General features: G+C 36.1%; 1 protein-coding gene across 1 annotated transcript in view; it reads left to right on the top strand.

Annotated features, from left to right (window-relative positions):
- VAV3 (vav guanine nucleotide exchange factor 3) overlaps nucleotides 1-27,561 on the top strand; it is a 175,577-nt gene that overhangs the window by 126,673 nt on the left and 21,343 nt on the right. Inside the window, exons 20-23 of the mRNA XM_072867909.1 lie at nucleotides 12,335-12,471; nucleotides 19,436-19,501; nucleotides 24,895-24,929; nucleotides 26,714-26,830. Of these exons, the coding sequence (XP_072724010.1) occupies nucleotides 12,335-12,471; nucleotides 19,436-19,501; nucleotides 24,895-24,929; nucleotides 26,714-26,830 (355 nt within the window). The remainder of the gene's footprint in view (nucleotides 1-12,334; nucleotides 12,472-19,435; nucleotides 19,502-24,894; nucleotides 24,930-26,713; nucleotides 26,831-27,561) is intronic.

Raw genomic sequence — 27,561 nt, 5'->3', positions numbered from 1 at the left:
TGTTCTGCTGGTGTCCGTTTGATCTCTGGCGATTCTTTGATGTAACTACAGGCTGCTTTTTCCTACCCAGGTGTTCCCTCACTGCCCTTTCTTTTGAATCTAATGATCATCTGGTCACAGGGCTAAGTCGCTTCAATGAGATAATGGAAAACTGGTCATGGGAGGTGGTGGTGGCAGCGGCGACGGGGAAATAAGTGACTTTCTTTCTGATTGGGTTGCTGAACCAGCTCAGTCCTGAGGCTGCACAGTTAGTGGGGGTGCGACAGAATACACTCATCCTGGCTTAGATGGAACCTCAACCCATATCCTTTATTGCTTTCAGGTGTGGTTTATGTCCTACCAAATTACCCACTCTTTGCTGGGGTATATAATTCATATTCAGACTGGAAACAGAAAATAGAAGGAGAACCTTCAGTGCTGGGAAGATGAATATATGAGTTTTTTCTTGGGGGGAGGGAAAGCAACAAAAAGATTTTAAGATGGATCCTGATTATTATGACAGGACTGACATCTTGACAGGGGTCTGGACTTGATTCCCATCCATCTTTATTGCCTATGGTGATTTACCAATAACCTCTTGATTTTGCAACAAAGATCAAATGATCATGGATGACTTTATTGTATGTTTTCATTTTTATCTTTAAAACAACATCCTTTTACTGCTTATTATTTGTTCATCATGTGATCCATCTTCAAGTTAAGGACTTACTTATATGTAAACATCGAAAATTAAGCTATTTAATTTTTTAAACAATTTTAAAAATTTATACTAAAAATTGAAAATATTTTTCTTTGATAAAAAGGGAGGGAGTTTGCAGAAACTTTAGTGCATCAGAGTAGTACATAATTTTTGATATGCCAATCCTGCTAGAAGAGAAAGGGTAACTTCTAAATGAAGACAGTGAGACCAGATAATATGTAAGATATATATGTTTTTATACTCAGGGGATACTTAAAACGTAGTCTGAATGTCTGTGTATAGCTACATCAGCTGAATGAGGCTAGGGATACTACAAATTCATGGAAAAGCTGGAGGTATCACAAAATACTATGCCTTTTGGATTTCTTAGAAGTTGTTTACATAGATTGCCAATGCGTCAGATGTGCAAAGTATGCAGCATAAAAACAAAATCACAAGTATATATTATTTAGGGCTAAACAATTTTAACTACATTGTGGTAACAGTGAAAGATGTACTCATCCTTTTTTACTTTTATAACACAAATATTTTGTAATTAAAGCAAGTTTTATTCTCTTTTCCCAAAGAAAATAAGTTGTTTGCTGTAACCTATACAAACTAGAAATCAGTAGGCATACTTTTTGAAAGCAGGTTTGTTTCAGCCAAAGCAACAGTGTCTTTTCATTGCTTAATATAATGCCATAATTCTTGGTAACATTCATCTACAGATGCTTCCATGCGAAGAAGGTCTATATCGGCCTTAAATTTTTTTGCATGTAGGTTAAGAACTGTCAGTTAAGAAGTAAAAGATGTATTTGCCATATCAGAGTAGAGGCCACAGAAAAGAAAAATTGCTCGAAGAGGAAGATCACAAGAGTGTTTAACTTAAAAAGCTGAAGGATTATTTAGCATTATGAAGAGGGTGCGTGCAAGCAAGATTATTCTGTCATTTGCTGGAACCTGCCCGCTTTGCCAGGCATCAGCCACTTCCCCTTCATGTTATGTAATAATTTAAAACTCCTCTCTTGCCAGAGAATTTATTTCTTGTAAGTAGCAAAAATGGAGAGTAAGGTCTTTTATCTTAGAGGCAGATGCTATTGGTCAATACTGAGCACAAAAGAAATTGCATGAAAGATAATATAATTTTCATTTTTGCAATGCTTGATGAATAAAATCTCAGCACATTTTCAGCAATGCTTGTTTTTAAATCTTGTTTGAGACCTGTGAAAGATTGTAAGTGGCATAGGTGTGCGTTTTCATGGGTTATATTGTGCACAGTTACCATCTTGCTGTCCACGATTATTATTTTAGTGTACAGTATCTGTACACTGAAGGGTACAGTGTAGTCAGCTGGATGACTAATTCCATTTGTGCTGAATAGACTTGTTGAAAGGCAGGGCTGCCTCCTGTCATGCCATGCTTTCAGACACACTGCAGGTGAGATTCGACTATCATATTCTTACTGCAGTATATTTATTTTTTAGAAGGGACAACGTTTTTGTTTTTACTTAATTGACCAAGTTCTTTTCAAAATTATTCAGTCTATGAATGCTTCACAGCAGAAAAATGCCTAGGTCCTGTACAAGATTCATGACATTTCACAGTATTAAATTCAGTTTCCAAAGTGGAAACTGAATTTAATACTGCGAGAACAATTCTTGTTCTCAAGCCTTTTTCTTCTTACTGCTTGCTGCAGAATCATCCCTGTGCAGGCAGAAGGTAGTATTAAAAATATAGCTCAAAGTATTTACTTCTGTGGAATAATGGATTTTTATCTTCCAAAATTTGTCCCTGTTTTTCAGAGCCTTTTGCTGTGCATAATCTACTACTATCTGGACACACCTTCATAGCTCATCTATAGTATCTGCCCAATGTAAGTTGTTAGCTCCTCGGGGCAGATACTTGTTTGAACAAATACACATTTTAGAATGCCATGCCTGTCTATGGCACCACATTAAAAGATGTGATAATTAACACTGGTTAATTTCCATACCTTCTGCTTTTATAAAAAGCAGCACCTCGTGTACCACACTTTTTAATTCATATGCCAAAAGTCTAGTTTGCTCAATTTCAAAGAAAATAGTGAAGCTTAGTTTTGAGGCAACATTCTTTTTAAAATTCATATCCCCAGTTCACCTACTAGACTACATTGAAATGATGAGATTTCATTACTTTGTCAAAACAAATGAATACTCATTTTTGAAACCTGATTATTCTTTATTGTTTATTCACATAATAAGACATTTAGTACTCAGCCATTTCTAACGTTTGTTCAAAGTGCTGAGATTCTTCTCAATCTAGACAATTCCAAAAATCCCTTACTCTCACAAAGATAGCTGCCTATGTCACTGCAAGTAAGGACTAGTTGCCTTAATAAGCATTTGAAGTTAAAATTGTACAAAACATGAGAGCTTGTCCTTAACACTTGTTTGGAGGAAGACATGCTTTGAAAGGGAAACCAAGGTCAGTCAGAGAAAGAAAAATAGTTTTCACCTAATTTATCACAAAATGTATGTAGCTATGGCCATTATAAAGTCAGTGACCTTCCTAGCTCTATTCTGCTTTCTTTCAGTGCAGTCCTGGAGAGAGCCCTCTTTTTTGAGAGAGGACAAACTGCAGACATCGAAGTTTTAAATGCCAAGTACCTGGTTTTGAGTATAAATAATAAGAGATCATGTTGGAATTGCACATGAAATTTCTATTATTTTAAACATCCTTTCTTGCATTTGCAATCCATCGTTATCCATGTAGGGCATGTCCAGGTTTTCTAAATTAATGTGCTAAATTTTCTGTGTCAAGCTTAAAAAAATTATTTAAAAAAAATTTTGCAAGTGCAGCTGGAGCTAGTGGTACTTGATCTTTCTAGTACTTGGTATCTGACTTTCTGAAAATGGGATCCTTTATTGCTGCAGTTACATATGGATGTACAAAAACAAATGTATGTATTTTAAGAGAAGATTAAGTGTTTGAATGATGCCTAGGACAGCTTCTGAAAATGTTCGCTGTGCAAACAGGAATGGGTTGGCATTTGTATGTCAGTAGATTCTTTCTGCAGTGTACTTAACTAATTTTCAGATTGCTTTTGCGCTGTTGTAACATTTTGTCCCCTGGCTTCCCAAAATCTTCACAGTTTCTTTTCCTTCTGTTCTGTTTTGAGAAACAAAAAAATTTAAACCTGAGGAGTGAATCTGTGAGAGTTGTGAGCAGAACCACCCTTAAGGACATGAGACACAAATGGTCATTAGTCATCTAAATAATGATAGGTCCATTCCTTTCCCAAAAGGCAGCCCTTATGGCTTTCTCTTCTTAATTTTAAAACCATGGCGGTTCAGAAGCATTTCTGCAGTGCCTGTTTTTTCTTGTACAGAGGCAAGCTTCCAGGTTCCTTAAAATGAATGTCACGATGTGCCAAATGTCCCTGCTTAGGAGTTAAGTAAGAAAATGCCTTCTGTTGGAGTTATTTTTCTGAATAAAAAATTAAATTCTGAAACTTCAGTTTGGATTCTAAATTTTCTTAGCTAAACTGCTTATTTCTGATCAAAATAAATGTTAGCTGTATTTATAGGAGCACTAAACTGAGCATTAAGTTTGGCCTTGACTTGGAAGACCTGAAAACTTAAAGCTGCTACTGAGAGGGGACTGTCCACTTCAGTGAGTGTCCATGTTCCCATGCTGCTAATTTTACTAATGCTGCTCGTATTGTCACTAAGCATAAAGAGAGAGTTAGCCGCCAATATCTTTGCTGAAAAAACATTTGAGCTAAGTCAAATACTGATGTTCAGAGCCGGGGAAGATGTCCGTTTGTCTATGCATTGTTCTTTAAGCAAAACAAACTACTGTAATGTAAGGGAAAAAAAAAAAAATCTGTGTAGAAATATTTCAGAAGCCACACAATTTAAAAAATGCAACCATGTAAATTGCATAACATAGCTAGACTTGTTTATTTTCCTTGTAATGAACTCCTGCTATGATCTGCAATGTAGTTCCAAGTTTTGTGTGCATCTTGTCTGGAAAATGGAGATACAGCTACTTATCAGGAGGCTTTTTGCTAATGATCAGGTCTACGAAACCCGAAGAAGCAAGAGGGCTTCCTGAGTTGTGGTGTTTTTCTGTTTCTGATAACGAGTTGTTGATCAGACTGTTAGCAGACAGATTTTTTCTCCCACACATCTTCATTTTAGTTGATGGTTGACCATTTTTGCAGAGGTCTCTGCCAAGAATACAGCTTTTACATGCAGCATTAAAGAGAAATGGTGGAAAAACTGAGTCTTTGAATAATTATAGAAGATGTGACAGGTAGTAAAGGACTGGAGGGAACCCCGAATGCTGCTTCAATAAGGTTTTTAAGGAGGTAAAATGGTAGGAACAGTTGAGGGAGGAAAGTCACAGAAAGCAGGGCTAGGACTGTAAAAAAAAAAAAAAAAAGAAAAGAAAAAAATTCTTCAGTAGTTTTATTTGTCCTGTAGCATGACAGTCTTTAAATCTTCTGTTTCTGTGGAAGTGGAAGAGAAATGGGAATGTTTATCAGATGTGGTTTGGAGTGCATTACAAATTTGTAATCTGAATTCAAGATAGTGAAGATTTTTGCCCCCACTGGTGCTTGCGAGTTCTCTGTTTATGGAAGAAAGCCCTGCCAGGGCTGCTCTACTTATACACCTTTATAAGCAGAAGCTTAAACAGTTAGTTGAGTAAGGCTCATGGTAACTGTTAAATGTTTTAATAATCAGCCTTCTGAAGTTTTTTGACTTAAAATAGAGTCAAGCAGCAAAGTCAGGGGTTGTGGTTAGTCATATGAAAAATATCAAGACTTTATTGAACAGTACTCAAAGACAAAACAGCTAAAGAGAAGACAAACAAGTGAAATATTCAAAGCTGATTCTTAGGCACTGTCAGCATTTCATTCATCTTACCTGAATGTAAGGCTTATAAGCAATATCTAAAATTAGAACTTCTAATTATGATGACATACAAAAATAATGGCTTAAGACTGGGAGAATTAAAAGTTCAATTAAAATATCTTCTTTGAGGTATGTCTGTGTACTTATTCAGTGTATTAATTTTGTCCATAGTAATTATTTAAATCATTGCCACTCTGAAGAGTGCACTTAAAAGACTGTGCTGGCATGTTCCATGTACGTGAGTTCTGTAATTTGTGTCATAAGTACTCGGCCTAAAAGTAAAAAAAACCCACCTGTTTTCTTTCGCGTCATTAATAGAGAGCCCTAGAAACGGAATGTAAGTGTTTTTTTTTTTTTTCTAAGTGATTATGTAGTGTTGCTTTTCTCGTGTCTCCTCACCAGCTGAGAAGTCCTCCTAGACAAGTTTTGCCTTTGGTAGAAACTGTACAAAGCTATTGACTTCCACTGGTTGTGGAGATAGGTGACACTGATTAGGAATTAAGAAGCAGCTGTCTTGATAAACTGGATTCTCCTCTCTTGCATTTACTGTTAATTCTGCAACAAAATCATTAGGAACAGGTATTTTAAACACTGAAGCTCGCAGGGCTGATTTGAAGAACATACAGAGAATGACAAGGGACTGTGTTTTCATATAGTCCGTGCTCAGAGTAGAGCTTCCCTTTAACTAGCTTTTAATAATATCAGTATTGGACCAAGATGTTGCTAAAAAATGTGGCAAAGCTGCTGTTTTTTGTGTCATGGATGCTCAGATTGTGGGTATAACTGTCCACCTGCTCTTCACACTGCTGTCCTTAACAACCCATCTGTTTTCCTCTTTCATTTTTTATCATAACTCCTTGTTACTTTATTATCTGCAGTTATGCTCCTTCATCTGAAACCTTCATAATCTAACTTTACTTACTGTGGTGTAAATACTAATTTGGGATTTCTTCTCTTTTATTTAAATACAAGGTCTCATTTGCCTATGTTGTCTTTAGTTTGTGCTGTTAAAATGATTCATGACACTGTGGGTCACTGTTCAGGCATTTAATCCAATGAGACAGTGAGATACTGCCCTGGGTTACTTTGCCCTCATTTCCTGGTTGGAGGGTGAAGATGGCTGGAGATGCACCTATTCTGAGATTTGAGATGGAGTATTTCTTCTGCTCTTTGCTATGGAAGGCTTATCAATCGCTAAATGTCAGTCTGTTCCTCAGCAGAGCTGCATTCCCTATTTTTGTAGCTACAAAAATATAAACCAAAAAGGTTTAAAGCACATTCAGAGTGTCTAAACAGACACCCAAACCGCTCTTTTGGTGAAAGAAAGGACAGAATTAGTGAGAGTTCATGTTATTTCCTATAGGAAAGGCAAATGTCATTGTGTTGAGATTCTGGAAACATTAAGATGTGGCCTTGTCAGTCTAAAATTCTGTTTCAGATTCAAAGCCTCATGAAGTCAGGAGGCTTTTTTCCGTTACATTAGTGGTTTTTGGATCAGGTTATAAATATTTGGTGACTAGGCTATATTTTCCCTAGAGAAAGAGTCTTCCTTCAAGACTCGTATTAACTAGGAATGGATGTTTAATGCCAACAAAAGCTGGTTTACGTCTCTATACTAATAGTACATAGTATATCCACAAATTCACCTTTGAACCCTGGTCACCTATACTCTGTGTCATCATTCTGTATGTTAAAATGATCCCTGCCCAAAGTGTAAACCACGTTCTGCGTTGTTTGGAAATAACATGCTGGAATCAGTTTTGACAGATAGAGGTCATCATAGGGCATGCATTATGCATGTTGTTAGCAAAAAAAACCCATTTCTGAATTTCTGCATGAAACTCTGAGGGTCATTCAGTGCTGTTCATAAATGCGGAGCTGCTGTAAGGATTACAAGTAGTTTATGTTCTCATCATTTCATATATAATGGGTATTCTAATTTATGATGTACTATGTTAATTCTAAAATGTAACCTTTTTCCTAGACTCATAACTATGAGATTAAATACTTAAATGCATGGTATAGTTTATGAAAGGTTTTATTTTTCTGTAATGTAGCCAAATTGGTAATTTGTAAACCCTGACTCTAGCATGCTTTCTGCTTTTCTCATGAGCTATGATTTAGATCATCAATTTGTGTTAGATCTGTGACCCAGAGCTTGGCTATGAAGACTTTTTTAGGAATCTGGGGGTTTTCCTGGTTTTCAAGTGAAGTAAATTTCAGCTATTTATTGGTGGAATAACTGGGTCAGTTTGCTTTTTGATTTCAAGGTTGGAAACTGCCAGGCTGGTTTTGTATCTTTAAATTAGGAAGTTTCCTGACAAAAGCTTTCAGTCATGTGGAAATCCGACCTCATGGAAGCCAATGGGATTTTTGCCATTAATTATAATAACGCATGGCTGAAATACTGACCTTGTCCTTTGTGTTGGAATTTTATCTGCTTTTAAACACGTTCATGAATAACACGTTTGTGCCAGATATGTTTCCAGAAGTTTTCTGCAGTAGTCAGATACTCTTAGTACTGCAGCTATGTACGTCACAATGCCAGTGTGTCTAATGCTTATCATATTTCACATTTTAGTCATTAATGCATAATGTTTCTATACTGTTTCTATTACAAATAATCCACTATTACACTTAAAACATTGCAGGTTTCTGTAACATTCTGCTTTTTCTTGTCTGCATTATTAATTGCAGCAAGTACTCAGGATTCTTAATGAGTATATTTGTGGTGAATCCATGTGCCAATTAAGAATGAAATTTCAAGATAGACAAGGAAAATATTCTAGATTTTGTCTGTCTGAACTTCAGTAAAGCAGTTGGTATATTCCTCAGAGGAATTGATCTGTTATGAGAGGAGGCCAAAAGGACTTGGCTCATTTAGCCTAGCAAAATGAAGGTTAAAAGGGATATGATTGCTCTCTGTAACTACATTATGAAAATAAATGCAGACAAGGAAAAGAACTATTCAGACTGCTGCCTCTAGATGGATGTAAGTTGGCCATGAACTAATTTACACTGGAAAGTAAAAGATTCTAAATGCTCAGAGAATAAAATTCTAAAATGAACAGTAGGAACAAACAAATTAGTTTTAGGATAAGCTTGCTAAACAGCTGGAAGATTGTATGAGCTGTTTCCTGTGATAACGATGGATGGGACTTGATCCATCACACCCCAGTGTCCTTTGTACAGGTCAGGAGATGAAGGGCTGATCAGATTCTGTCCAGTTAAATGTACACCATCTCAATGTTAGTCTGCTGAACTGTTTCTGAGCTACTACTATGAAATCTCTACTTATATGGTAAAAAGACAGTTGAGTATTCTGTTTGGAGCTCTTTGACTCTTTACCTTGATTTATTAACTTTTCTGTACCCCATTTATTTCTTCCATGCTTAATGGTGATGCAAGGGAAGTTCTGTGAGGAGAACATTTATCCATGGAAAAATAGCTATTCTAGAATAGTATGTGCTTGTTTCTGATTGATTCAAAGATTTCATTTAGTCTTTTGTTCCTGGAAAAACTGATTTTTAAAAAACGTTTAAAATCATGTAACAGGGACAGGTCCTTTTGAGGATATTTTCATACAACGAGTAAAACACGTTAGTTGCACATTCACTGCTCTTATATCTGTGATCAGTACAGGCTGTCTATGCATGTCTGGTATTGCTGATATTGAAATGAATATATTCTCTGTGACTCAAACACTCCTTTTGTTGGAGAGTGAATTTACCTTCAGTTGTACTTCAAGGTACAAAGTACTTCTCAGAATCCGAGTCAAATCTAATGTGTGCTTAAATAATTAGGAAAAGAAAATAATTTCCCTTGATTATACATGCATCTTTGATCAGTGGCCTTGAATCTAGCACACAGTATCATTACTAAAGTGAGTGAATGAAAGTAATACAGTAATTACTGAAATCGCAATGTTCTTCTGTATTATTGCAGTGTATGGGAATCCTAGCCATGTATCCCTTTTATTCCAGATGCTGGTTTATGTAGGTCTGGTGATAGTGCGTATACGTTGTGCTAGGCAGCGTGTATTCATAGTAAAGACAACGCTGAGCGCAAAGAACTCCTAAGTAGACCAAAGACAACAATGGGATAAAAGTAGGTAGTAAAATTACAGTAGAAGAATAAGATTTGTTGGTCACCATATAGAGAGCAGCTGTAGCTCGTTAATGTTGTAGTTGTCACAGTTTCTGTAGGCATTATGGCAAAGAAGTTTTAAGAAGGGATCTGAAGCAAGGTAATGAACTTTAAGACTAAGACCCTAACCCGAAAGCCTATTTAAATGAATAGGATTATTTCTAGTGATGTCAAGAGGTGTTAGATCAAATCTTCCAACGTTGTAGCTGCCAAGGGAATTTTATAATCAAAATTGCTGTAGGATTTTACAGAATTAAGCATATTGAATTATACACAAATATTCTAGGCATGATATGTTTTAACATGATTAATTCTGTGTTACCTTTTGAATAATTCTGCTCGTTGACACAGCACAATTTTTTCCGCATGTTCTCTCGGCCTGGTTTTCAGAGATACCAATAATCATAATTACCAGTGAAATAGAAATAAGAAGTAATTTTACACGTGTTAATGATTAATAATTTAAGAAGTATAGTATCTTTAAGAAATCCCAGGATTTGCACTGAAAAGTGTATGAGAGTATATATTGATTATTTTCTGATTAGATCAATACAAAGGTGGTGTTTTAAGTATATTGTATCTGCACAGTAAAAATGTGATAAACTAAATCACCTAATAGAAGGTTTCATAACGTGAATAATTTTTTGTGCATTTGTTTTGACTTCCAAGTATGTCTCTAAGATGAGTGCGTGCTTACAGTTTGTTTATCGCATATGCAGAGCTATCATTTATATTGTGATGAGGGAGTTTCCTTGCATTAGGACAAAGTTGTCAGCTTTGAGTAGATACTTGTGTGCAGCATTACTTCTATTTGCCACGCGATAGATGCAACATTTGTTGATGCTGAATCAGTATTTGAAAGCATGACAGCCTTCAGCTGAGAAATAAAGCAAAGTCTAGTATTTACCTAAGTGGAATAATGGCTTACTAATAATTAGGTGCTCATTTTAAGTATGCCAGATAACTTGAAGAAATAGTAAAAGTTGTGGTGTCATTTGGGTTGAGTAACGTAAGAGCTGTTATTACTTTGCTTAACATTTCATCAGCACTTTGGATTAGTATCTATTCTCAAATACAGAGAGTAGTAATTATTGAAGGTGATCTCTTTCATGATTCATACAATTTAGAGGAGATCATGAATATTTGTATTTCTTGCCACCTAAATTACCGTAGCGATCTTGCAACAGAAATAGGTCTTTTGTAGGCCTCCTGATCCTTTGTTGTTAGAATTAAGTTAATCATGACTCTCTAGCAAGAAACTGGTTAAATATGGCAGCCCAGCTACCTTGACTTTGCATGCTTTCACTCTTATTTGTATTTATTGATATACATTCTTACAAAATCTTACTTAACCAAAAAAGTTCTGGTTAAGGTTATGCCTACTTAATTGTAGTAATTTTTAACATCCCATGCGCAGTTAAAAACAGGAAAATTATTATATAAAGTTTTATTTAAAGATAGAGGGAGAGTAATTAAAAATAGATCCTTCTGTTAAAATTATGCTTTCCTTGGCAGTATAAAGAGTGGAAAAAAATGCTTTTCTAAAAGCTTTTAAGTCTTTACTATGTTTGTTATGGAGTGGGTGGTACTTCACTTGATTTCAAGTATTCTTATATCACAGCACGCTCTTTTAGTGCAATACACTAGCTGTCCGTAATGCTTTAAGTATTTTTTTTAAAAGTGTCGTTATAGTTATAAGAACATGGAGTTACAGTACCCACAGTTTTCTCTTCTGGATGAAGTCCTGTCCCCCGCCCCCCATTTGGTACATGCTTGTGGAGGGTTCTTGAACTGTAGTTATAAACAGTGAGTTAGTTCTTTGTACAGGCAGAGAGATTAATCTTTGGGGAAAATATTTTGTGTCTCAAGAAGTGGATTGCTCCCTTCAAAAAAAAAAAAAAAAAATCACAGATCAGCTGTCTAGACACAGCCAGTATTGATGTGGAAGGACTAGTGTGCAGCTAGAGTTCTTGTCTTGAAAATGAAACCTTAAATTGATCCAGGCTTTGCTATGTGTATCCAAAAATATTGTCAAAACCTGAAAATCTGAAAAAAACAAAACAAAACAAAAAAACCCCAAAACACCAAAACCCAAAACAAAACCAAAGAGGAAGAAGAAAAAGTCTTATGAGAAGCCTAGAAGAATTGTCATCCTTTTGTCATCCTTACTCTCTTGGACATGTTCACATCAGCAGTAGGCTTTTTGGTAATACTGATCTAAAGCTGATGAGGTTATCCATATGGGTGTCGTCAATACCAGTTCATCACGATTTTTGCCTTGAACTACAAAGTGGCCTTAATATTTGAACCTTATGCAGAGCCAGGGGTGCACGTGTAGAGGAAAGAGCCTTCGTAGACATGAAATCAACTTTACCCCAAGAAGAAGGGAGGACAGAGATGTTTTTTCAAAGTAGTTCTTTTCTATTAGGTTGTACATGGTATAGTACTAAAGCATTGCCTTAGTGCCTTAGTGAGGTATTAAGACATAGTGTCTTATGAAAGACATAGTGTCTCTTTGATTGCTTTTGTGGTCTTCAGATTTTATGAATTGTCATTAACTAAAAATATATGCTGACGTACGTTTTGTTTGTTTCTTTGTTTGTTTGTTCAGGTTTACCAAAAATGCAAGTAATTCGGAACTACAATGGAATACCACAGCCAGCGACACAAGATGGTCCACCATTGCATATCCAGATTGGGGACACTATTGAACTAATAAGAGGAGATGCACATAGCTTATTTTGGCAGGTATTGTATCATTTAGCAAATGGCTATATTCCATTAGTCCCAGATATTAAATTCTTATTGATATATTGCTCTTGTATTTTTTCCTTTTTGAACAACAGAAGAATATATTTGTGTTTTATCCAAAATAAATGTCTAATACAACTATTTTTACTTTTAAAGTGCCAATAGTTCCTATATTGTGTAAAGTTTAATTTTTGCAGCCTTAGAGTAAAAGTCCGGGTGAGTAAATCTGCAAGAACGTGGCATTGGTAGCAATCCTTCTAGTGAAATTATAGGAGTTAAGGAGAGCGTTTGGCACATAAACAGCAAATCCTGTGAATTTTCAGTCACTGCTTTTCTTAATATAGTAGAACTAAAAGCTATACTGGCAAAACCCAGTTACAAATATTAGATTTATAGGGGAGAGAAATAGCTCTGCAAAACAGAACCACACCTAAACTTCTTGATGACCTCTCAAGTCAGTTAAGGACAGTTTTTTATGTACATGGGAAAAGTATATTCTATTGAAGGCAAAATTCAGTATCACGTGATTCACATCAGTACTACTGTTACTGAAATTCCTTTTTAATTGAGAACTATAAACAGATTCAAAATGCTGTCTTGCCTTGACTTTAAAGATAAATGCATTAAAGCATGTCTCATTTTTCTTGATTGTTTTCTTAATTGTTCATACTAGAATCCTATGTACTACTGATATTATTGGATAGATGGAAATAGAAATAGAGCTAAATAGAAGAACTTTCAGGATAGTAATAGAACAACAACTGGGAAGCATCTGTTGTTGTCTTGAATTGTCGTTCCTGTCTTTGTCTTGGTGATTTTCTTTTTTCCTTGAGGCTATAATAAGTTAATGAATATAATTATAAAAACTGCTTGGTCTGTTACATGAGTTAGGTCATACATTTTTTTGCTGGCTTCAGTTAGGGTTGAATCTTCTCCAAACTCTCCAGGACTGAAATCAGTGAACTCTCTTCCTATGCCACTGCATCATCCTGAAAAACATTTAACCGGGGGAAGTAATAAACAATAGAATTGCTTTAGCTATTTAAAAATATGTAAATAACTGTAACACCCCCACCTCCCCAAACAAACAACCTCCCCCCCTCCCCAACCTGTTATTTAGCAGACCATTGATAATTCACATCAATAAAAATAAATCTTTTCAAATGTTAGTTGGCAGATTTTGGCCTATATAGTTTTATATGTAGGGCTTGGTTCTGCAAGGTCTTGAGTTCTGATCCAGAGAAGCATTTAAGCATGCTCTTGATTTGGGACTGGCGAGGAGGTAATCATCTGACTAATACACTTAGTACAAGACAGAATTATTGGCACCTTGTGGGACTGATTCAATTGCCATGTTCATATACATCCATCAACTCAGTCTACTGGAATTTGTTGTAGATGTTATTTGTACCTATCACGCTAAAGAATTTAGTTAGAATCTCACTGTGTTTAACTAGCAGAAACCAGAAAGCGCGTGAGGCTTTTTCCCCAGAAGCCTTAGTAATAGATTTGAATCTTAATGGAAATTGTCATCTCCATTAGCATCATTCAGGAAATTCATTTTCTCACAAGCTGTCTTGTCACAGACTGCTTTACAAGACTTATGAAAATCTGTATTATGACATCTGCATTTTAAAACGCATATTAAGAAAAAAACATGCAAAACACAATTTGTATTAAAATCTGTAAGTTTTATTCAAGAGGCATTTTAGAGTAATTTACAGCTGACCTACAAGACTAATATTAGAATGGATTATTAAGTTGACTGTTGCTCAGTTTAGAAATTCAAGTGCTTGTGATAGATAAGTATGTGTGGTTTAAGTATAATTTTTTCATTCTTTTTACAGTACATCAAATAAACACAAGTTACTAAGCAATGCTTAAACTATAGCTTAAATGCAATCAAATGTGTTTTGATAGACATTAACATTCTGCTAAGTTAATGTTTGAATTATCATATAGCAATTATTGTGGTAAGTTCTGTAGTAATTCAAGACCATATACGCATATGAATCTGCCTGTTATGCAGTCTGGAAAACAGGAGAAGTATGTTTTTTTTTCCTTTATGAAACAGCAAATACTTTTCTGAGAGGCAAACTGAGCAATCACAGAGACAATAAGATGGCTGGGATAAGCATTTCTGAATTCCATGAATTTGCTTTCTGTCTCTTCACTGGTACCAACCAAAACCTAAGCTTTCTTCAAAGAGAATGTGTAATATAGGGGGGGTTGATGCTGTCACAAGTTATTTTACTTTCCTCAGTAAACACCCGGTTGCATATAAAGGGAAGGATGGTCTTATGGTGATACTCATGCATCCCCTTGTGCATGACTACTTTTCTTTACTCAGTCAAGGTGCAAGAGTAGAACAGCCATGCTGCTTGCCTAGTTGGTGCTTGGCTAATGTCACTTGCAGAATGAAATAAGAAAAGGAAGAGGGGCCTGGGGGGGGGGGGGGGGAGAGGAGAAAACTTAGTGTTTTAAATGGAAATTTCAAACCTCTTAACCAGAGCACTGCTAGTTGTTTCAGCTGTCATAGTGCAGCTTTGAAGTAGTCAGATTTTTATTATAGATGTGAATATTTCTCCCCTCTTCGGAGTTTGGTTTGAGTAAATTGGTACCTGCTTAACCTGAGGATAGGCTTTCAGGGGTGCCGCAATGCCTACCCTAAGATATAATGTAATTCTAGTTTTACAGGCTTGCATTGCAATTACCCACCATCCTCAGGCAATCATGTTTCTCAAGTATGCCAAAAGAATACAGATATTTCCTGGACTGATTCTTTCCTTTTTCGAAACCAGCTTTTCTTTGATGCAGATTGAACTCATATCAAGTAATAGCTATTACAGATGTACTTTATAATGCTTCAGTAGTTAGTGGTCCTGCTGTAAATAGCCAAAAGGCATTAAATATATTGTAAATATACTTACGATATAAAATTGAAATATTAGGGAGACAGCACTGTAAAAGTGCCTTTTGAAAGTGCCTTTTTTTTCCTTTTGGCTTGTAATTTGGCTTGTAATTTTTCATCTGTCTCCTTCCTCTCTTCACCACACTTTGCAGTAAACAAAACAAAAATGGGTGAAGGACATGATAATTTATAAATTTTAGCTATCCTGGAGTTCTAGTTCTGTGCATGCCCAATGAAGTTAATGGGCATTGCATAGCTAAGTAGCAGGCAGCAGTCTGGAAATTTGGAGCAAATGTGTCAAATGGCTTCAGAAAGTCTCCCTCATTAAAATGGGTACACGAGTTGTGAATCAGCCTCTAGTCTTGCTGAGACTGTCATTGAAAGAAATGGGCTGAAGGGCTTCATTGGCCCTTATATATATGATGATCTATGCACATATACACACACATACATGTAATATATATTTTAATATATTATATAATAATTTAGAAATACAATGTAATAGTATATACATAATGTACTTTTTAGAACTAGTTCTGTCCAGTTCTTTGCTTCTGCTTTTATAATGACTGTAAGCCATTATAGGGCAGTGTTCAAGGGAAGTGCTTACTCATCAAACAATAAGCGATTAGCAAGCAGGAGACATAAAGTAAAAAGAAATGATTAGTAGAAGTGAAGTGTGGTGGCATATAATTTTGCTGCTGTTAATGAGTTGATGGATAGATCTTAAATTTTGAAATCATCATCTGACAACAGGTCATGGTTTTATGTATGACTGACACCAAACCTTGATGAATTTAGCTAGGATTTCTAAAGTAAACAAAATAACCTAGTCTCCTAAGGACATTATCAAATTATTAATATGAGATCATTATTGACAGAGCATTTTAAAGTGAACTGTTTCCTTCAGCAGTGTGTAATAAATCAAACCCTGTTCTGTTTAAGGATTTGCTTTTATTTAACTAACAAAGCCATCTGCAGTTATCTCATGTGACGCTTGTCTTCAATAGACAAAGTCTTTCTCAGGTTGTCTCAGTGCTTGTTACATTCATGGTATTGCTCAAAATACAAAGGAAAAGTTTTGTACTAGTCACAGTACTTGGGGATATTTTGTGTGATGAGAGAGTCTGTCCATGTGACTTCTGTACTGTTGCTTTCACTTTGGTCTTGGTGTACTGTCCGTAGAACGCATACTTCACTTGTAGCCTCTCCTAGCCCAACGAAGCGACACATCTGTGTCCCACAGAACAGCATCTTCCAACAAGTGGTGACATCTAAGGAAATTGTAGGATTGTTGCTTGGGCAGAGAGTATTTCTTAATGCTGTACCTCTCAGATAAGCCTGTCCACTGATGTAGTTTCACACCACTTCATTTCAAAGAATGTTCAGTGTCCTCCAGATGATTCATCTTTTGCTGCAAGTGCCATTGACTTGTTACCTACAGAATACTTAAAAGTGAAAATGCACATATATGTTACAATACAGCCTATGGATTGAAGTTCAGTTTCCTTATTCTGAATGTGTATACGTTGCATCTGCCTGCACTGTGATAATGATTTAACTGGTATGGACCACAGCTAATCTCATGCTCTACTGGGTTTTTAAGCTGTGATTCATATCACTGTGTACTGCTAGCAGTATCTAAACCAGGTAATATAATGCTGGCTATACATCATATTGTCCCGTGGACTCATCTTTCTGTACATACTACAGTTTCTTTAGTGGCTGTAATGTCACTTTATTTTTTTTATTTTTACTTGAGGTCACAGAACAGCTCAGTTTGGTATAATTCAGTGCAGATTGAAGCATTTAAATGTCTGCAAATCAAAGCTAGCTTTCACTCTAGATTTTGGGGTGTGCAAATACATTTCTGGAAAAACAGTAAGAGGTAATCCTGTAAGTATCCAGACTGTATTCATGACTTGCAGGAGGAAGCACTATAAACATTATGAAACACTATTGAACATTTGAAATGATGTCCCTTTTTGCACTTTCAGAAGGTAACACAGGGGTCTGTCCCTGAGTTCATCAGATTCTGATCCTTGGCTGCTTTCTAGTTGTTGTGGACATATGTTGCATGACGTGTCATCTTGTTCAGCTTCTTTCACTTTATATAAATGTTTCTCATGAATAGCGATGGTGTGTGGGCACATACAAAACTAATGTTCAGTTGTGCTCCTTCAAATGCTTTTTCTCATTAATATATTTTATTCAGTGGTTGGTCTTATTGACTGTGATATCACTTGTTATTCAGACAAGATTAGTGTTGTAGGTAAGTATCACTTAGATGGGAGACTGTGTCAGAGCTCTGCTTATACGTTAAGTCTGTACTTCAGAAGGATTCATGTTTCGGGAGTAAATAGAATATATGGATGCAAAGGGTAACCTGTATTCAAGCAGATAGTGGGAAAGAGGGCAAAGAAGCTTTGCTGAACACAGGTTCAGATCTATAAGATTGTCACTTGTTTGCAACATCATTCTTTTTTTAATATCATTGCTATGCAGAATATTATAGCTTAAACACTGCTTAACTGCTTTTCTCTTTACTCTGCTGCCTGTGCACTTCTCTGTATATTTGGTAAGGATGGCAGTTACTGGGGTCCCTATCTGTGTGTGATAAATTGCATAATGATCTCCCTAGGAAAGTGATGCACTCATTTATTGTGCTTAGGGTATCACAGTCAAAGAATTTTTTCATAAACCCTCATTAAATCTTGCTTTTACGTTCAGCTCCACCCTGTTTGAAATAGCTGAATTCTGTTTTGTGTGGTGGTATTAGGGTACAATTACACATTTAGTGTTACAGAAACAAAATGAACTAAAACCCCAAAGAAATTCCATGTCTGTTTCTGAAGCATTTTTTCCCTTCTTAATTTTATGTTGCAGGTATGCCATCAAAAATAAAAAATAAATGTAATTTTCAAGATTACAATGCTTGAAAAGTACTCATTCTTACTCTCATTGACAAATGCTGATAGTATATTATGTTTACAGTCAGTATATTAAATTTCATGGTGGTTAGGAATTTATGTGCTTTGAAAAAATCTGTTAAATGAAAACATTTGTTTGCCAAAATACACATTTTGATGCCTTCATTTTATGTATCTGTGTTTAGAAATTTTAGGTATGTGCTCTGTTCCGCTCTGCTGAAAAATGTGGTCAGCATGGTCACAGCTGAATGTTTACTAGGACTAGAAAGGTGTTTTTATTTTGCTGTTCTGTCTGGCTGAGGAGGCGTTCTTCAGGAGAGCTTGGTGGTGAATTGTGAGCTGCTGAGACGTGGCTCTGTGATGATCAGGTCACTTTTGGCCCTTAGAAGCCCAGAGAAAATTGGTGGTCCTGCAACTTTGGGGCAGGAGTTGTGTTGCATAAAAGGCTGAGTTTAGGCCATGCTGGATGCATTTCTGCAGCTGGTCTCCCAGTTGTGTGGGCGCATGCACATGTTGTGAATATATCATAGACAGAGAGTTAATCTTTAATTCTGTTAGTATTCTCGCACCCACCTGATTTTCAATTATGTACATCACTTATGGAAACCCTTAACTGTAGAACTTTGTATCTGAACTGGCTGATGGATTATTAGCCATAAATTCCCATTGGAGTTAGTGTGATTTCTCAGGTGCTGCAACTGCTGCTGCATGGTGGTGTAGTCATTTGGGGATCTGTAATGTTGCAGTGTGGCAGCTCTCACTAGAGCGATGCCAACTGAGGAGGAAGTAACTTGAAAGGAGATAATTAACATTAATGAAGATATCGGACACTGGCAGACATTGACAGAACTGGGAATCACAACCCAGGCTCTGGGCCCCCTTCTTGCATCTCATCTCTCAGAGCTCTCAGGTGTATCAGCTATAATTATTAATTATATAAATTAGAAAAAAACAATACAGCCCACACAACTGTTGAGTAACACTTCATTAGAACAGCATTTTATTTCAAAGACTCTTTGATATAGTCTTAATGTCCAAAATCCCTGTGCATGTATTATTATTATTTACTATTAATCCCCATTATGTCTCAAAATTGGAACATTTTGGGTTTTTTTTCTAGGGCAGAAATCTAACAACAGGAGAGCTTGGTTTCTTCCCAAGTGATGCAGTAAAGCCTAGCCCATGTGTAAGTACAATTGTTTAATTCTGTTTGTCATCTTACAGAAAAACTACTTAGTTCATACTATCACTTTAGTAATCTTACCTTACGAAAATTGTATTGTTTTTAGTTCCTTTGTGTTTTCATGGTATGTTCAATTTTGCTTAAAATATAACATTCTAATACTTTTGGTTATTGGATATAAATAGGACATGTCAAGAAAACATGTTTGAGAAGCAGATTTAACTTTTGGGAATATTAATAAATTGAACTGTCTAAAGAGTTTCCAGAGTATAGAACAAACACATTTTATGTGAAAGTGTACTTTCTTTCTTCCCCAGCAGTGAGGTGGGAATGCTGTGGTTCTAATCTATTCCCCAGTCACTTTGGGTTAGAGAGAGGGATTACACCATAAGTAGTGAGTTTAAAAATGTGTAAAACTAATAGAAAACTTTGAATTCAGACTGCTCGATAAATTTTCTCCTCTCTGTAGGTTCTTACCTGCCTTTATTTCACACAAGGATGTTCTCAATCTAGAAAAGTTCAGGATAACAATAAGAAAAATTATTTTATAATGGGTACTCAAGAGTTTTGTATACAGACGTGATGATGCATTAATATACTGTACGCTTGCTCCTTCGTTCTCTGCCCTCTATAACACTGTGCATCAGATTACTGTATATCCCTTCATTGAGATTAATTGATGTGAACTCATAAAACCAGCGATGAATCATATTCCTTACTTTGCTTTAAGACAGCTTGAACTTCTTTTAACTTGATTCACAACAGTTTGACTTATTAATAGAATTGCTTTCATTACAGCAATCAAGATATGCCACTTAAATGGTTTATAAGTAGGTGGCATCAGCTGTTAGTGGCTACATTTTGATATGCCTTTAAGCCTTATATTGTGCCTTAGTTTCTAAAACAAATATACATGTGATCCTAAAGAATATAAATACATTAGTATATCTTGAGACATCTTTAGTACCCTGTGTTTTCAGAATTTTGTTTGATGCACAGAATATTTGTAGGTACAAGGTATGTTAGATTGGGTGAGAGATCTGAAATAAAGATGAAAATGTTATATGAACTTAGCTTTCTTCCCTCCACCCCTTTTTTGTTGTAAAAGTTGTGGATTTCCCGTGCCGTGGTGTCACTCTCTGGGGCACCGGCAGTACCTGCTATGTACTGGCGTTAGGTTCTTGGAGCCACCCAGTCAGTCATTGTACAGTATCATTGACAGCAACTGTAGCAACGTTTTAGGAACCACCACTATACTACTTTAAAGCAGAGGAAGAGGAATATCCAAAGTTAGGAAAAACGCTACCAGCATGTTGTGAAGATTGCTTTCTAGTGATAAAGCTTTCTGCTAAATTTAGAAATATAATATTTAGAGGAGTATTGAAAATAATACAGTTTTACATAATGAATAAATATTAGTCATGAAATGTTACCAACTGGTGTCATGATCAGAACAAAAAGATAAATTGATGCTTTACCGCTGTTAACTTGGAAGGATGAAATATAAACATCTTATTATGATAAATGATGCAGTTAAAGATACTGAAACATCGATCAGGTTTTAAACATGCTATAACTTTTACTGTTATTATTAAGTCTAACAGTCTTTACAACCAGCTGATATAAAAATGCCCAGAAACAGCATAAAATACATACATCAAAAGACTTTAGGAATGACTGTTGAATGAAAAACTGCTGAGCTCCAGAATACCTATATTCCAGACTTTTCACAGATGTACCTATAAACAATTTTTTCCTCTTTGCAACGAGTAGTATATGTCAGCAGACATTTTCTGCACCATATGAGTAATACCTGGTTCTTCCTAGCTTTCTTCCAGTTTTCGCATTTCTGTAGAGGCATTGGATACATAGCACAGTATGAGCCAAGAGCTTCTGGAATAACGTTTGATTTTACTGTATTTCATGACAATGAACAACACTTGTTTTATATATATATATATATCTGTCCATTCAAAATTAATGAAAAGGACTATTCATCTATTGTTTAACTGCTCTGAAGGATGGACTTGAACCATCTTTGAATTTTTATATCCTTTCCATCATAGTAGGACTACTTGACAAATTAAGAATGTTTATTTGTTTTTTAACTATTCTTTCTTATCCCGCTGCTGATAGAATGCTTGTTATTTAATTAGTCCTATGGGGGTGTTGCGGTTTAGCTTCAGTCAGCAACTAAGCACCACACAGTTGCTCGCTCACCCTGCCCCCCGCCCTGGTGGGATGGGGGAGAGAATCAGAAGAACAAAAGTAAGAAAACTCGTGGGTTGAGAGAAGAACAGTTTAATAATTGGGAAAAGGGCGGGGGGGGGGAGCCCCTAAATTGTAATGAAAAGGAAAACAACAAAATAGAGAGAGGAACAAAACCCAGGGAAAAAAAAACAAGTGATGCAACCGCTCAATACAAATCATCAAAGGTGCAATTCTTCTGTAGATGAAATGTGTTACTGAAATATCTCGCAGCATGTAAAGACTCTGTAAGTGCCTAGTTGGCCTTGAAATGTCTCATTGGTCACTTCAATAAAACATTTCTCATAGGAATTCTTTGTCCACATATTCATAATCTGTTAACTTTTTTCCAAGTCTCACCATTAGAAGCAGAGGTGCCTGAGTAACACTGTCAGTAGCTGTAGGGATATGAAGTGCCACTGCTGCTGCCAGTGGTAGTACCTGGCTGTGTGAGGTGCCCTACACTTCAAAGGACTTTGTGTACCACCAGCACTACAAATGCTACTATTTGAGAGCCATTTGTCTACACTGTTTGGGAATAATGCATGTTTCCTTTTTCTCTCTCAAGGAGTAGACTAACTTAATGACTGTTTAAACAGTTGGATAGTTTTACTGTTGTGCAAGCTGAACATGTGAGCCTGGTTTTATCACAGAGAACTTTGATGTGTTCCACACTAGTGTCTGCTTTGTTTTTAGAAAAAATGTAAGTTTTGGGCTGTCCTGTAAAATTCAGAATTTTATCATAAAAATCTTTGGTTGAGAGGCATTCGAGTAAGTGGTTATGTATTTAGTTTAAGTGACCGTTACGTCAAAGGCAGTAAGCAGAGCTTTGTGAACTCTGCGAATTTTGGTTCATGGAGATGAATCTTAACAGTGCAGGGATAGAAGTTACATCTTAAGTAAATTTAAAGTTAGCCAAAACCCTATCCTATCACAAAAAACTGAGCAGTATTGTTTAATTCTGTGGAGAAAGAGAAGTTAGGAGAGATACTAATTTAATTCCTAATGTAAGTCTTTTTAAAACTTTCTCAATTAAAAAATGTTCTGAAATGATCTAAGAAAATACTTAGCCAGTGTTTTAAGTGAAGTGTTTGGAGTAAGTGCATTATATAACTCTAGTGTTGAGGCTTCTTAGCATGAAGATGAGAGCCTTAAAATGGTGAAATTGTAACAATTCTTACTTCTTTCAATAATTTAGTAATTTTGCATTCCAGTAACCGTGCTTTTCTGAGGAGGTTGCAAGATAATATGTTACCAACACAAGTGGTTGTAAATATCATATTCCTCTGTACATTCCCTCAACTCATACCATCTGCTGTTATCTAGTTTACAATATCCTGGTTCAATAATCACTTCATAGCTTCCTGTTCTGCTTTTTTCTATTCAAAAGCTGCCTGTTACTACCTCAGCAATAGTGCTAGAATATACTATAGCATTTTGGACAGGGTAACACAAAAATTTTGCATTACTTGACTCTTGCAACTTTAACTGCAGAATACTGTGATTAAATATGCAGGGAGGTGGGGGTTTTGTGTTGGTGTTTTTTTGGTTTCTTATGTTTTGTTTTGTGTTTTTGGGGGGCTTTTTTTGTCCCATCACTGGAGTTTATTTCAAGGACAAGTATAGAGACTTGATAGGTATCTTGGTTGATACCTGAGATCAGGTTAGTGGGAGTTGTAATCAATTTCAATTTCAATTAATTTAAGTTTGTAGGCCTGTATAATAGTATCTTCCTGAGTTGATCTGTGTTTGGAAGTCTCTGTTGAAGACATTCCATATATCATAAATAAAAAAATATGAGAAGAATGTTACTGTAATTTTTTCCCTACTAGATTCCAGAAAACAAGAAAACATTTTTTTGGTTTTACTGGAAGAAAAAAAAGAAATCACTAGCTTATCTAAGAATATATGACATTAGGTTATAAGTCTGCAAGATGTATGCTAAGCTTCCACTAAAATACTTTTTTCAGCACTTTGCAAGTTTCACATGTTGTTTTAGAAGAGTAGGGTAATACCGAAGTATCATACATCAGTGGGAGATGGTCAAGATGAAATGCTGATTTTCGTGGGGGTTGCTACACTGTGCATCTTGTGCATGTAAAAACATTACCTATGCATATGTCTTATGAGGAGCAGCTGAGGGAACTGGGGTTGTTTAGCCTGGAGAAAGGAGGCTGAGGGGAGACCTTATTGCTCTCTACAACTACCTGAAAGGAGGTTGTAGAGACGTGGGGGTCGGTCTCTTCTCCCAGGTAACAAGAGATAGGATGAGAGGAAATGGCCTCAAGTTGCACCGGGGGAGGTTTACACTCTATATTAGGAAATGTTACTTCACTGAAAGGGTTGTCAAGCATTGGAACAGGCTGCCGAGGGAAGTGGTTGAGTCGCCATCCCTGGAGGTAGTTAAAAGACGATTGGATGAGGTGCTTAGGGACATGGTGCAGTGGTGGACTTGGTAGTGTTAGGTTTACGGTTGGACTTGATGATCTTAAAGGTCTTTTCCAACCTATGTGATTCTGTGATTCTGTGATTCTGTTTATGTATACATATAACATCAATTTTGCAAACTGATTGTAGTTTGCTTAATTTTTAAAATTGAATTTGAGAATCAAATTCCATGCTTATTAAAATGCAGTACAAGAGTTAACCAGGTCAAATACAAAGGTATGAATGATGTCATACAATACAATCTGTGGATTATCCTCAACACTCTCTCAGAAGATTATATACTATATTTCCTAGTAGACAGTCTTTCTAGTGAATTTTATACATGAATTGAATTTTATACATGTTACTGTAAATTTGTTGCACATTTTAATGATAACTTTTCAACAGTATGTAGCATTGGGCTATTTTATGTATGAAATTAGAATGTAGGCATTGTCAGAAAAACTTCTAACAGTTCTGTTAAGTAAAAAAATCTGTCAGAGCAGTAAAGAGTTAAAATATTCTGTACTACTTTCAGAATGGTATGGAATATTTGTCCTTGTAATTTCCTTCAGAAGAAAATAGACTTGCAGACTAATTAGATTGTCTGTGTCTTTTAACTTGTTTTGTCTGGATATTGACAATTAGATCAATGCTATCTAATTTGTGTTGATTAGAAAAAAATCTTGATCCTCATTCTATTGTATCGTTTCATGTTCTAGGTTCCTAAACCAGTAGACTACTCTTCACAGCTGTGGTGAGTCCCTGTCTAGTCTTACAGGAATCTCTTTGAAAGAAGCAGTCATAGAAAGACAACTGTGTTTATTACAATTTAATTTATATTGGTTTAACCTTTCTAGGCTTCTGAAGAAGGCATTGTGTAATGGTTTGGGAAAGCAACACCATGCATTGCCTAAAAGCATTTCTGATGTAATAAAGTGCTTAATGATTTTGACATTTTGTTTACAAGTCTGTAGCAGTGCAGCCTTAGTCCCAGAGGTCTGAAATAGAGATGAGTATAATATGAAGTGTGCAAATAGGTCTTATATGCTAAGTGAATAAAGAGAAGGAATAATGTTAAATACATCTTGTCTTGTGAGTAATTCTGCATTTCCTTTAAAAAAAAAAAAAAAAGACTGTAGAGATATAAAAGGGACAGTGTATCAAAACTACAACCACTGCTGGCCTGGGGCTTATGTAGTGTCTGAACTCTTTACCGGAATTCAGCTCACTTCTGGAAAAGACATGGTGATTCTGAGAGAACAGAATAAGCATCACTTGTGTTCTTTCACTGGTTTTATACTTTGTCATTTAGACGTGAGTTCTGATTTCCTCTAGTTTGCCAAAAGTGAAGTAAACAAATATGGATTTTTTTCATAACAAGCCAAATAGAATGTTTAATATTTAAAATCGGTATTTTAAATTAAATTCTAACATTTGCTCTATTTATAATTTTGTTAGAAGAAAGCATATCATTGGAATCAGTCTTTATCTTCTAGGGATTTTTAATACTTAACGGAAAAATGACTTTAGGCTGAAACTTGCTGTAAAAAGTCATGTATTTTGTGATAAACTTCAAAATGCATGTTCCCTGGTGTGTTTCATAAAATAACTATTTTTTATTTAAAGCTCCCTTCTAACTGGTAGTGATGTATTAGTATGAAATTTTACATAGTAGTGGTCTGTGATGTTGACTGTCTTTAGACTACTTTCTAAAATGGTAAAATAAGCATCATTTGCCTGGAAGCTAGGTCACTTCCCTCTCCTCAATTAACAGTTTAACCTCTAGTTTTACAAATAAATATCTGCTGACAGCCTCTCATGAAGTCCCACCCAAACCAGCAAGGCAGAGCAAGGGCACAAATCTGCTTATGCAGTCAGGCTGCAGAATTGGTGACTTATTTGTCTTGGCTTTCAACTCTTAGCATCAGCTCTTTCAAATTTGTCCATATTAGGCTGAAATATTTTTTTTTGCTTGTGGATGTTTAGTTTACCCATTATGCTTTAGCCTTTAGAATTTATGAATAATTACAAAACAAAAAAAAAAATAGTGTGTTTGTATAAGTACCAGATTTTTGTATAGGACTTTTTTTGACCTAATTTACTACTGGTGGCTGATTCTCCACTCTGTTAAGATAAATCCCACTAGAACTCAGGGAGATTCAAAGGTTCTGGACCACTGTTTTATTGTTTCATTTGCAACACATGATTCAGAAAAACATTTGGTTTTATGAGCTATTCAAGCCAGTAGTCATTTAGCTAATGCTCAGGCTCGAGTACTTTCCTTAACAGGCATTGTATTCAACATGTGCACAAGTACTTTTCTAATTGAGAAAAGTAAATTGTTCCTCGCTCCTCCATGCAGAGTTTTTTCATGCTTTACTCTTCATTCAAAGATCTGGAAGTGGTATTCAGTTGCAACTGATGTATTTTTAGGTCCCCATCATATGCAGAATATTGGGACTCTGCGTTGTGTATTTGATAGACTTTTTTTGTAGCTTTGAAAAAATCATAGGCAATTTTTATTGTTCTCTGATACAGGTTTGCAGGAGCAATGGAAAGACTGCAAGCAGAGAGTGAACTTATTAACAGAGTAAATAGCACTTACCTGGTGCGGCACAGGACCAAAGAGTCGGGAGAATATGCAATTAGTATTAAGTAAGTGGAATAAGATCTCCTACAGAAAGTTCTCCTGTTCTCATTTATGTTTAGATAATATTTGAAATAATTAAGGAAAATAAAAACCTGTTTGAATTTATATAATCATACACAGCCTGGAAGAGAGTCGATATAGGAAAACTGAAGTTGCCAACAAAAATACCCAGGATTTATAGTAGGAAGGTAGCAATGGTTTTATAATGCTGATGTAGCAAGCGAGTCTACAAAAATGATGGTCTGGTATATTGGGTAAGAGTAAGTGTCATAGTTTAACCCCAGCCAGCAACTAAGCACCACACAGCCACTCGCTCACTCCCCCATGGTGGGATGGGGGAGAGAATCAGAAGAGCAAAAGTGAGAAAACTTGTGGGTTGGGATAAAGACAGTTTAATAGGTAAAGCAAAAGCTGTGCACGCAAACAAAACAAAACAAGGAATTAATTTACCACTTCCCACCAGCAGGCAGGTGTTCAGCCATCTCTAGGAAAGCAGGGCTCCATCATGTGTAATGGTTACTTGGCCATCACTCTGAATGTCCCCCCCCCTTCCTTCTTCTTCCCCCAGCTTTATATACTGCGCATGATGTCATATGGTATGGAATGGCCCTTTGGTCAGTTGGGGTCAGCTGTCCCAGCTGTGTCCCCTCCCAACTTCTTGTGCACCCCCAGCCTACTTGCTGGTGGGGTGGTGTGAGAAGCAGAAAAGGCCTTGACTCTGTGTAAGCACTGCTCA

Source organism: Ciconia boyciana, chromosome 7, assembly GCF_034638445.1.
Source record: "Ciconia boyciana chromosome 7, ASM3463844v1, whole genome shotgun sequence".
Classification (NCBI taxonomy): domain Eukaryota; kingdom Metazoa; phylum Chordata; class Aves; order Ciconiiformes; family Ciconiidae; genus Ciconia; species Ciconia boyciana.
The sequence above is the reverse complement of the archived record's forward strand: the minus strand, read 5'-3'. Positions and strand labels throughout refer to the sequence as shown.